At 45.0% G+C, this 13151-nt stretch overlaps 1 protein-coding gene across 3 annotated transcripts in view; it reads right to left on the reverse strand.

Annotated features, from left to right (window-relative positions):
• NDFIP2 (Nedd4 family interacting protein 2) overlaps positions 1 to 12566 on the reverse strand; it is a 51613-nt gene extending 39047 nt beyond the window's left edge. For 2 of the 3 annotated variants that reach the window (XM_042838697.1, XM_042838695.1), the window contains exon 1: positions 12467 to 12566. In XM_042838697.1, coding sequence (XP_042694631.1) covers positions 12467 to 12502 — 36 coding nt within the window. In that variant the 5' untranslated portion in view covers positions 12503 to 12566. Of the gene's footprint in view, positions 1 to 9360; positions 9431 to 12466 lie in introns of all 3 variants that reach the window. The other variant, XM_042838696.1, reaches the window with a different exon arrangement.
• Between the last annotated feature and the right edge of the window lie 585 nt (positions 12567 to 13151).

Below are 13151 nucleotides of genomic sequence, written 5' to 3' on the forward strand. Positions count from 1 at the left end.
GGGTTTCCCTACTTCCACCCCCATTCCGGAGAAGCATTGTGGTAACTGAACTGCAGAAAGCATAAAGTTTCACCTCAAGTGCCTGACTTAAAAGTGTCTGGAAAAATAAGACTCCAGTTTTTGTCTCCTACATTACAGTAAGTAAGCATCCGTAAAAAGTATAGAGTAAAATATTAAGAAAAGCATCCCAAGTCCCAACTTTATTAACAACACTGAGGCTTTATCTGTTCTGTACTTGAAGAAGCTAGTCAAGCAGGAGCTTTCTACTCAACACTACAGAACAGTCCCAAAATGAAAAGACTAACAAAATATATAAGTCAGAAAATCAGAGTGTCCAAAGGAGGGCTACAAAGACAGCGAAGGGTCTAGAGGTCAAGACATATGAGGAGCAGCTGAGGTCCCTCGGTTTGCTCAGCCCAGAGCACTGCAGGCTGAAGGGAGGCCTGATGGCGGCTGCAGCTCCTCACAGGAAGCAGAGGGGCAGCACTGAGCTCTGCTTTGTGTGACAGCGACAGGGCCCGAGGGAACGGCGGGGAGCTGCGTCAGGGGAGGGGCAGGATGAGTGTCAGGGAAAGGTTCTACACCAGAGCATGTCAGGCACCGACCAGGCACTCCAAGGCAGTGGTCACAGCACAAAGCTGTCAGAGTTCAAGAAGCATCTGGACAACGCTTTCAGACATAGGGTTTGAATTTTGGGTGGTACTTTGCGGAGACAGGAGTAAGACTCAATGATTTTTACAGATCCATTCCAACTTGGGATTTTTCTATGATTCCGTAAATTATTATACTGGTAAAGAACACACTATTCTTATTAACGGGTCAATCATACCTGACTTTTTGAGCATAGTTCATTGTTTTTGTAATGTGGACTACTCAAGCTCCTCAACTGAAGATATCAGTATTACATGCAGAGGTCTTAACATTCTCCATCCACCAGAGGACTCACAGCTTCAATAAGACAAGCACAGCACAAATGAACATCAGGCCCTTTCTTTAAAGAATGCATTATTTTATGTCTCAATAAAGAGCACCGAGTTTTTTCATCCCTACTGTGAGATAGATTTAGAGTACTGACTAAAGGTTTCAAAGCAAGTCCGCATAAAACGTGGCCTGAAAGGACAAGTCTCCAGACTTCTGATACTGACGTGATACAGACATCTAGAAGCAGGTAGATCACGTTTTTTACTAGTTGAACTAGTCAAACTAAGCAAATGAGCTTAGCATTCTAGGAGGAAGCTGAACTGTTCAGAAGGGAGCAGCAGGTGACCAAACTAGTGCTACCTCTAAACCACAGGAAGTACATAAAAGTAACAGACACTGAGGAAGGAGCGCAGGCCGCTGTTTGACAGATGTAGCCGAACAACGCAGGGCTTCGATAACCTACTCATTTATTTTATGTTTTCTCATTGTAGAATTTGGTATAGTTTTTTTAATATTAACAGTTTACATCAGTCTTGTTTCTAACTGTTTATACTACTCACTTAGTGCAAGCCCCCCCCCCCCCCCCCCCTCAATCTCAGCTCTGGACTTTAAAAAAGAAAGTCTTTATAGAGTCATACAATGGCTTAGGTTGGAAGGGATCTCGGGTATCATCAAGCTCCAACCCCCCTCTTTTCCCCTCCCCATGCTGCAGGCATGGCCACCAACCTCCCCATTTAATAGTAGACCAGGCTGCCCAGGGCCCCATCCAACCTGGCCTTGAACACCTTCAGGGACAGGGCATCCACAACTTCTCTGGGCAGCCTGTTCCAGCACCTCACCACTCCCTCTGTAAAGAACTTCTCCCTGACATCCAACCTAAATATTCCCTCCCTCAACTTAAGACCATTTCCCCACATCCTTCCACTATCTACCCTTTCAAAGAGCAGACTCCTCTCCTGTTTATAGGCTCCCTTTAGGTACTGTAAGGCTGCAATGAGGTCGCCCCACAGCCTTCTCTAGGCTGAACAAGCCCAGTTGCCTCAGCCTCGTTAGGGGAGGTGCTCCAGCTCCTTAATCATCTTAATAGCACTCCTCCAGACCCTCACCAACAGCTCCTTCTCTTTCTTGTACTGGGGGTCCCAGGCCTGGATGCAGTACTCCAAATGGGGCCTCATGAGGGCAGAGTATAGAGAGACAATCACCTCTCTGTCCCTGCTGGTCACTCCTCTTCTGATGAAGCCCAGGATATCATCTTAATGCTTCGGTACATTCAAAATATCTTAGGTACTGTTTCTCTTAAATTCCAAAACAGCAATTAATTCAAAATACCATGATCATATGTACAACAGGCCTCAGGAACACCCAGCACGCTTATACTAACTGTCTTATGCTTTGTCTGAGGCATTCCTCACTTCTCGGTGAAGTGTCAACCATGCTAAGCACTACAAGAGCAATGCTTCAGTGTGAACTTGTGCTACTTTGGGAAAAAAAAATACATATATAGCTGGGTTTTTTTTTCCCCCTGCAATAAAGAGATAATTGATAATATAAACATCCTCCTGTTCATAACTTTTCCTCTAATCTGTTCTACATAATCTTTTCAGATTAAGCAAGGAAAAGCAAAAACAACTTCAACAACTCAGGTTACACATACAGCTTTGTCAAGGACATGATCCTGGCCTCTCTTACTATCAGTCAACATGAACAGTTACTACCAAAAGGCAAAAGAGTCATCAAAGCTGAGATGGACAAACTATTTTCATGAATGTGTTAACACAAAGAAGTTAGAGATGCAGATCTCTGCTCTATTCTTTCTTTTTCCGGAAAGGTTGCTTTATACAAGAAGGAACATAACAAGTCTCTGCCAAACACCTCAAACCGTAACTGAAGAAAAATGGGATTACAAACAAATGAAGTAGTGCACAGGATATGACCAGATTTTTTTTTTTTTTTTTTTTTTTTTTTGTGTCTACGTTACAGATTAAAAGCTAAATCATTGTGCCTGTTCCAAACCCCGCTGGACGAAGTACAGTCAGAGAAAGGGTTGGAGGGTGACTCGGTATCTAATTGGAGTTGGATTTGATCCATCATGGGTCCAATTCCAACTCAGGATATGCTATGATGGTTTGGTTATGGAGTGATTGGAAAGTTAGACTGTATCAGTTATAGGCTAATCAGTCTAAGATGATGGAAATGCTTAAGTGGAATAAACAGCTAAATGTTAAACTGGAAAATTATTTTCCACTTTCATTACAAATCTGCAAGCCATGAGGCATCCACATCCTGACATGTGCTCTGAGCCCTGGCTGAGGAGGTTTGAAATGACTTCAGCACAGAACAGAAGATATTAGTCATTTTCATTAAGAATACAGCTGGCAAAGGGGACGCCCATTTTACTAAATTATGCAAACTGTTACAGTGCTTGCCCAGGAAGTGGGAGAACCAAGCCTGAGGCAGCTCAAACCCACAGTCTTGGCTGTATAATAGCTCAGCTTGAGTAGGAAGCATTGGCAGTGCCTCTCTAGCCTAACAAGTTGCCAACTTTTTCATTCCTTTTTGCTCATCTCCTCTTCGGTTTACTTTGTTTCTGAGTTCAAAACTATTTGCTTATGGTGGGTGTGTTGGTACAGGCCCATTTGCTCATTTCTCCCTTCTACATCAGCTTAATCATCATAAGTCTAGGAGGTTTGGAGACTATGAAACTCAACACTGTGATCAAATCAACAATAAACTGAAGATGAGGTCACAAGAAGTTAGGTATGATGACATGACCAGTTGTATAGAATCACAGAATCACAAGGTTGGAAACAATCTGTAGGATCATTTAGTGCAATCGTCCTCCCATTACCATTGCTACCACAAGCTTCTAAATCATATCTCATAGCTCTTCATCCAGATGCCTCTCGAACACTTATAGGCAGGCCATTCCAGGCCATTCTCACTTTCTGAAAGAAAACATTTTTCCTCATGTCTAACCTAAACCTCCTCTGATACAACTTGCGGCCGTTTCCCTGCTTGTTTGTTGCCTGCAAGTAGAGGCCAAATACTTCTTCACCACAGCCTCCCTTCAGTTGAACAGTGCAATGAGGTCTCCTCTGAGCCTCTCTTCTCCAGGAGAGACAATCCCAGCTCCCTCAGCTGCTCCTCATAAGACTTGTGCTCCAGACCCCTCACCAGTCTCATTGCCTTTCTCTGGACACGTTCCAGGGCCTCAGTGTCTTTTTTGTAGTGAGGGGCCCAAAACTGAACACAGTACTCAAGGTGCAGCCTCACCAGTGCTGAGTAGAGGGGGATGATCACCTCCCTGCTCCCGCTGGCCACACTACTTCCAATGCAGGCCAGGATGCCATTGGCCCTCTTGGCCACCTGGGCACACTGTCGGCTCACGTTCAGCCGAGCATCAACCAACACCTCCAGGTCCATTTCCTCTTCGCAGTCATCCAGCCACTCTGCCCCAAGCCTATAGCGCTGCACGGGGCTGTTGTGGCCAAAATACAGGACCTGACACTTGGCCTTGCTGAACCTCAGCCCAGAGATCCAGCTTATCTAGACCCCTCTAAAGGGCCTGCCTAAGGGTAGGAAGATCAACACTACCTCCCAACTTGCTGTCATCTGCAAACTTACTGAGGGTACACTCAATCCCTTCATCTAGGTCATCAATAAAGATATTAAACAGGATGGGCCCCAGTACTGACCCCTGGAGGACACCACTTGTAATGGGTCACCAGCTGAACTTGCTCCATTAACCACTACCCATTGGGCACGGCCCTCTAGTCAGTTTCTTACCCAAAGGAGTGTATACCTGTCCAGACCACAGGCAGCCAGTTTCCCCAGGAGAATACTGTGAGAGACCATATCAAAGGCTTTGCTGAAATCTAGATAAGACTACATCAACAGCCTTTCCCTCATCTACCAGGCTGGTCACCCAGTCATAGAAGGAGATGAGGTTGGTCAAGCACAACTTGCCTGCATGGTCCCATGCTGGCTGGGCCCAATTCCCTGGACACCATACACCTGCCATTTGATCTCTCCCAAGATGATTTGCTCCATAACTCTCCCTCGTACTGAGGTCAGGCTGACAGGCCTGCAGCTCCCCAGATCCTCCTTACAGTCCTTCTTGTAGATCATATCAGCAAGCCTCCAATCCTCTGAGACCCCTCCAGATAACTAGTAGTGCTGATAGATGGCCGAGAGCAATGTTGTCATATCTTCCTTTTCCTGTCAACACTGTCATTAGGAAGAATGTTTCAAAAATAGCATAGAATTAGGCATTCTTCCTAAGTACCTCATCTCCCATCTGAAAGAGGGCTGCTAACATAATTTGGGTTGGGGCAATCCCAGGTATTTATACAAACTGGGAGGGGAGATCTCCTTGAGAGCAGCCCTGCAGAGAAGGACTTGGGGATCCTGGCGGACAAGAAGCTGGACATGAGCCAGCAGTGTGCACTTGCAGCCCACAAGGCCAACTGTGTTCTGGACTACATTAAAAAAGGGGTGGACAGCAGGGAAAGGGAGATGATTGTCCCCCCTCTACTCAGCTCTTGTGAGGCCCCATCTGGAGCACTGCGTCCAGGCCTGGGGCCTCAAGTACAGGAAGGACATGGAGCTCTTGGAGCTGATCCAGAGGAGGGCCACTAAGAGGATCAGAGGGCTGGAACACCTCTCCTATATGGGAAGGTTGAAGGAACTGTGCTTGTTTAGCTTGGAGAAGAGAAGGCTCCAGCCTTCTCACTGAGACCTCACTGCAGCCTTGCAGTACTTGAAGAGAGTGTATAAACAAGAAGGGGAACAGCTGTTTACAAGGGTAGACAGTGACAGAACAAGTGCGAATGGTTTTAAACTGAGACGGGAGAGGCTTAGGTTAAATATTAGGAGGAAGTTTTTCCACAGGTGGTGGATGATGCACTGGAACAGGTTGCCCAAGGAGGTTGTGGATGCCCCATCCCTGGAAGCATTCAAGGCCAGGCTGGATGTGGCTCTGGGCAGCCTGGTCTAGAGGGTGGCAACCCTGCACATAGCAGGGGGGTTGGAACTAGGTGGTCATTGTCATCCTTTTCAACCCAGGCCATTCTATAATATGATTCTGTATTACCACAGCACTTTCTAAGTACAAGTTTTCTGAAGCTCTCCTTATGTAGTTTCTACCTCATTTTTCAGAGGAGCTGACAGAGGACTTAAAGTTCCTCATTTTTAATGTAGCATGATCAGAGCAGACATGATTGGTTGCTTTACAGCTATCTTCTGCTGAGAACCCTGTTACTTGAAAGCATGTTGTTCCTGTTACCGAACTTCTGCCTTTTAAAGGAATTACAGGACTTACAAGATGTGACATTTACACAACATGGCCTTTACTCTTTACATTTACTTTAGCTTTACTCTTACATTTCACAGTTCTGTGTCACTGCTCAGAGCAGGTACATCTTTCTTTCATGAAACCTAAGAAAAACCCCAGATTCACAAAATAGGCTCATCCAAACCAACAGCTTGCTACCACCAGAAAGGACAATGCTGTTCCCATCTCTTCCTCTTATTTCCCTTGTGCAGACACAACCTTAAATTCAGGCCTAAGAAGTCCTTTGGAAACAAGCGTGAGTAAACCCAGGTACATTTTTATCATTTTTTACTACTCAGCTTTTTTACAGTTCACTAACACTGGTGTCCTACATAACTCATCTGTTTTAAACACAGGGCTGATGAAAACCACCTTACTTCCCTTTGCCTCCCCGCCAAAGAGATGGGGACAGCCCACATGCCACAGTCTGCACCCACAAAGCAGCAGCAAGCTTCTGTGTCTGCAACTGCTCCTGCTGGGTCACTGAAACGGGATCTCTCCCTGTAAAACAGACACAGAGCTGGGTATTACATCTGCCACCCTCCCAAAAACACCATCAGGGCAACAAACCAAGTTAGATTACCCTGCTTAAAATTTGTAAGTGATGTACAAGATTGTACCTCAGTATTGTATCTCAGCTCCTTAATGAGAGAGGAGCTAGCTTAGGGAGGACCTGAACATTATTTCCTTGTTTCTTATGAAACACAAACATGTTCAAAAACTTAATTGGAAAAATAAAGCTGAATTTCCTCACTTTTTAAATTTTCACTGCATCATTGCTGCATTGGAAAACACACTAATATCTGCAATTTTTTGTCTTCTTTTGTAGCAAGATTATTCACAAAAATAGTGTAAGTGTTCATAAAAGCATTAAGACAACCTCAAGAAAGAAACACTATGCTCCACTTATTACACAATTTTGTCACAAGTAGAAGTGTGATTGAAAAAAAACCAAAATTTAAGTTATTTTTTTACAGTTTAATAATAAACAAGATGCAAGGACAGTCTATTTTTATTAAAAAAAAAATCTACCTCATTTCATAGGATATGTTTTAGCCCTCCTAAACTTCAAGTACAAAATGCACTGAAAGGACTTTATCGTCAATGGATAAGAAGTCTGTATACTAAAAGTGTCAGCTTAACCATTGTAGACAAGCAACAGTAAAACTTATCACTTAATACATCTTTTCTCAATATTCTTCAGTACCATAAACTGAGTCTCCTAAATGTAGCATCTCATCTTCCAGTTACAACTTCACCATCAGGTATGAGGAAAGCAACAGAATTTCCCTCACGTTAGCTAGCTCAGTCTGTTCTATAATACCAACTAGGTAAGAGTTTTCCAAAGAGAATAAATGCTACATAAAACATACTACCTTTAGGATAGAGTTCTTAAATCAAAGACATAGAATAATGAATATTTGGTTTTATTTATTTGCCAACCACAGCTAACCTTAGTCTTATGACAAGAAAGGAAAGTTTTCTTTGTGCACATTTCCTGTATAGGTTGATTTTCACGCCTGAGACTGAAAGACTTGACTTTAACTAAGGATAAACCAGGTAACACTGTAAAGAGAAAAGAATCAGTAACAATGGATTTAAGATTTACAGGGTTTACACACCAAGTTTTTGGTAGTGCAGAAGTGCAGGAGGGTTTTCTCTGAGACTGGGAGCTGCCCCCCCCCCCTCCCCAACCCCAATTCCAGACTTAGGCAGCTCCAGCTGGATGCAAAAAGCGAGTGTCATTGGCCAAAGCTGAGACACAAGCAACATTAACACTGATCGTGCCTCCAAGACAGCAGATTTATGAAAGGATAAAAAACGCTGCACAGCAAATGTGAAAAAGGAGAAAACGTAGGGAAACCATCACACAGACAGCCAGGTCAGTGCAGAGAGCAGGTAAAAGATGCTCCAAGCATTCCCCACAGCCCAGGAGAGGCCCATAGTAGAGCAGGCTGTCTCCCTGAAACTCACAGGCACCACCACACGGAGCAGATCTTCACATGCAGCCATGGAGGAGCCCACAGGGCAGCAGTGGATGAGACCTGAAGGAGGCACAGCCCATGCTGAGCCCAGTCAGGAGCTGGTTCAGAGAGAAGCCACAATGGGGAAGGAAGGCTGTGGAAGCTGCTGCCCATGGGGACCCATGCTGGAGCAGTTCCTGAAGGATAGATCCCATAGTATGGAGCCATTTGGAGCTGCAACCCGAGGGAAGCCTGTGCAGGATCAGTTTGGGAAGGATGGCATCTTGTGGGAGGGATCCCATATGGGAGCATGAGCAAAGCACGTTGAGGAAGGAGCAGCAGAGAAATTCCTAGAAACTGTCTGCAAGCCTCATTCACTGTCCTGCTGTGCCACTCAGGGTTGAGAGAGGAGGTAGAAGAACCAAAACTGAAGTTGAGCCTGAGAAGAATGGATGGGGAAAGCATGTGCTTTTAGTTTGATTTCTCACTACTACTCTTTCTACTCTTATTCATTAACAGTAAATTTGTCTTCCCCAGGTCAGGTCTGTTTTGCCTGTGATGGTAATTGCTGAGCCATCTCCCTCTCCTAATATTGGCCCATGAGGTTTCTCATCTTATTTTCTTGTGAGAAAGGGGAGTGAAGGAGCAGCACGGCTAGCAACTGGCTGCCAGCCAAGGTCAACCCACCACACAAGAGATGCAGGACGTTAAACATCAGCTAAGATAATTGCAAAGCTATTCACATCATGTATCACTATACAGGCAAATTAATCAGAATAAATTGTTTATGGTATCAACTTTGATCTCTTCATCCTGTTTCTAAAAAGCACATACAACTTCACAGTCATAAGACTGGCATCTCTGCAAAACAAAACAACACAACCCAGTGTCTTTAATCCTTACAGTGCTGTACAATAGCAGGCTGTGGTTTTGGAAGCCTTGCCCCCCCCCTTCCCCCACAATAAGTCAAAGATTCATGGCTATCTGATCCCAGAACAACCCAAAGCTTTAATCAAAAAGGACCTGGGGGAAGTTTATTACATTTCTTAAACATTTCAACATACAAATTCTTTACCTTATAATGGGATTTATGCACCTAAATCACTGACATGCAGTTGAAGTTCTCCCTCATGACTCATTTACCTGAAAAATCCTTTCACAGGAAAAGGCCATCCCAAGCTTTAGTACTTAGTTGCTCACTCATTTTTACACACTGCAAGGGGGAAAAAAAAAAGCATTTCTTTTGCTTTGCTTGAGTATGGATTCACAAAGCAGCATTCGCATCACTTTTTCTGCAAACAAGCTGCAGAAGGAGCAGACATCTCAAACAGTAAGATAGCAATGCACAAATTAAGGTCAGATGACAAAGAACAAGTAGGTAAAAAGAATCACAACGATCACTCAGTGAATAAATTTCATTATAATCTCCTAATGCTGATGTCTCAGTCCTTCTGTTCAACAAGGAGCAGAAAACAGAAAGAAAAAAAAAAAGAAAACAAGAAAGGGAAACAGCTGAAAATGTCAAAAAATAATTTAAAATTTAAGATGTATTGAAGGGATTGTTGTATGTAAGTAAGAGAAAGAAAAGAAAAAGTATAGTAAAGTAAGAAAACCAAGATTGGCTAACTTATTTCTGATGTCATATATTCCTGCAGGGAGACATGACGAATTCTTACCCTTCAATTAGTTGTCTTTCTGCCCTATGAAGAAGGGACAAAAAGGAGGGGGCAGAAAGCAATACAAGTCACACACGCCTGCGGCAGAGAGTTACGTAATGCTGATTTACTGACTGCTCTGCGTTTACAACACTTTGCTACAATTCCAAATAGCAGCTTTCTCTGTATCGTTGGAAGGTTCTTAAACTGTTGTGGTTTTTTTGTTTGTTTGTTTTTCAATGTAACACAGAAGGAAAAGAAAGAATAAGAATTTAGCACTGGTATTTTGATGTAAATCAATGAAGATAAACCAAAGGCTGACTTTATATGAAACAAAGTCTTAAGAGTGGCTTGTGGTCTAAAGCTTAAAATTAAAGCACCCACCTTTAAGCCTTTCAGTTTAATGTATTTAGAGAAAGCACCAGCAGAAAGAGGCAGCAGTAATACAGCTCCTTTAACTTCACTAAAAGTCCTACTGTCACTGACACAGAGGTGTAAACCAGTAATTCTGTTATGATTTAGAAGAGAACTCGCACTAAATAGAGCAAAGAAAGATCAGTTAGAAGCAAAGGCGGATTGGCAAAAATGGGAGTGGGAGGATGAAGTGCATGGAGTGCTTATTTTTCATGAAGCAAAACAAATAAAGATATACAATGAATACATCAGAACTGATCAGTTTTCCAAAACTTAACACTAGAGAACAGTACGCCTACAAAAATACTGCAGTGTTAGCACAGTAAGTAGTATCCACCTCAGTATTTTGTCCTTAAAGATGAGTAAATAGCCATAAAATCTACAGTAATCTATTGCCTACTACCTGTCACAGATGTTACATAAGGAAATACCTCCTAACAAAATCACAAGCTGGAATAAACAGGTGATTAAGTACATTTGCAGCTGTCAGGTCCTACCATTCTCTGACTCAATTCAGTAAATAAATAGCATTACCAAAATCTCAATGTCTGGCAGTCAGATATTCTGAAGAGAAGATAAAACAGCATGGTCTTACAGGATAGCAATGAGTAAGGTATTTTAAACCTTTTTTAAAACTACATTTTAAAATTACAGTTTAAAACTACAGTTTCATTATGACTCACAATAAATTCAAAGGAACTAAAGGGTGTTGTCACTATGAAGGCTTCAGAGAACACTTCCATAACAAAATAGTGACTTAAACCAACCACAAAGCTTACTGCACATGGAAAACCAAATGGGCCAACTAACATTAGGATCAGCCCTTTTGGAAGGCCACACCAGGAAGCATTTATCCAACCCTGGGCACCGGCACCATGGCTGGAAGTTCCAGTCAAATAGAACAAAAATATTAAGAGGCAAGTTATCTCTGTTTCATTCTCCAATGCTTTTTTCTACTCCTCTGAGTAAGAGAACTACAATTTCTAAGGGGTTTTAAAACAGACCCAGGTTACTTCAGGCCTCAGGGAGGACATAGCATTTGAAGGCTTTTAAGAAATGGCTCTGCCAGCATTTTCTTTCTCCTTTTCAAAGAGCAAGAAATGACTCCAGGACTTCTGCTGACTCTAAATTACAGTCATGTGGCATGGGAAAAAGTATGCATGGACTCGGAAAGCACTTCAGGACCCACTGCTGCTCTGAAAGCATGCATTGCCCCTCTGAGGTCACAGGCTGCTATGTTTGCCAGCTGTTTGACAACCACTATGTATCATCACACAGGGACAGAAGCCCCACACAGTCCCTAGGGCTCCCAATGGAAACACTCTGAACCCACACAAGGGATTTCCTTTTATGACTCTCAGCATTATAGCCTAGAAACAATGTGATAAATAAACACTCACTTACGTTACATAAAAAGTAACACGAGTTTATGGCCTGGACCCAAAGGCAACATTGATGTCCAGGGAAATGGGTAAATCAGACCCAGACACGCAGAGAGTCACAAAACACAGTAGATGTAATTACTTCTGTTTCCACCATTCAAGGTGCCAAAAACAGCACCATAGCCAGGATTTAGGCAAAAGTCTGTTATCAAAAATCCAAACCACAGCTAGTAACGCAAGCTTCAGGGTTCTGTAGCATACCCTCAGCAAAGCCACGAAGTACAGGAACCAAACGATCAAACACAGACTTCTAAGCAAACTGGCTGCACCCACACCATTTCAAAAGCCTTTACTCCCAAATCGAGCGCGCTTTAGGAGGAACGAAGGAGCATTCACACGGGGCTGCAGGCTAACCACGGTAAGCCCCGGCTCCCGTGTGCCTGCACACACGGACCGCCGGAGCCCCGCGCGCCCCGCGGCCCATCCCCACGAACCGCTCGCGAAGCGGAGGGCTGTAACGCGCCGCCCGGCTCCCCGCGCCCCGCCGGATCCCCGCGACAGCCCCCGGCCTTCCCGCAGGAACTGCGCCGTGCGGAGGACAGACGGCACCCGCAGCCCCTCCGGGCGACCCGAGGACGAGGCCCCGCCGGAAGGAGGGGAAGGGGCGGGCGACGGCGGCTTTCCGCCCAGGCGGGCCGTGCTGGCCGCCCCCGAGGGCCTCAGCCACGCACCGCCGACAAAACGGGGGAAAAAAAAACCCCAACGGTTGGAGAGCACCACGCGAGCCCCGGCGCTTACCACTTGGTAGCGGCTGGCGGGCTGATGGTGCTCCATCCCGGCCGCCGAAGCTCCACCGCTCGCCCTTCCCCCACCCGCTCCACCAGAGCCGCCTCCGCCTCGGCCCTTCCCCCCGCGGCGGAGCCTCCTCCGCTCCGCCTCCACCCCCGCCCCGGTGGGGCCCTGCAGCCCCGCCCCATCCCGCCCGCTTCCGTGACGCGCTGTCCCCACCCCCCAGAGCCCGGCGGGCGCGCATGCGAGGTGAATCGATGCCGAACTGCTACACGTCGGTGGCGTCTGTGTGCTCTGAGGGCACAACTTCTATCTGCAGCGATGGAGATATTTTTGCAGTCGTGGGGCACAACCCCTTTGGGGTGAGGTCTCAAGACAAAGCTGCGCACCACTGCAGAGGCTGCAAGGAGCTTTAAGTCATAGAATCATAGAATAGAATCGTTAAGGCTGGAAAAGACCAGTAAGATCATCTAGTCCAACCATCAGCCCACCACCACCATGCTCACTAACTATGTCCCACAGTGCCACATCTACACGTTTATTGTACACCTACAGGCATGGTGAGTCCACCACCTCCCTGAGCAACCCATTCCAGCGCCTGACCACTCTTTCAGAGAAATTTTTGCTATATCCAACCTAAACCTCCTCAGATGCAACTTGAGGCCATTCCTCCTAATCCTATCACTGGTTATGA

Source organism: Centrocercus urophasianus, unplaced genomic scaffold, assembly GCF_019232065.1.
Source record: "Centrocercus urophasianus isolate 14NV4802_14NV808 unplaced genomic scaffold, USGS_Curo_1.0 seq_9, whole genome shotgun sequence".
In the NCBI taxonomy this organism is placed as follows: Eukaryota; Metazoa; Chordata; class Aves; order Galliformes; family Phasianidae; genus Centrocercus; species Centrocercus urophasianus.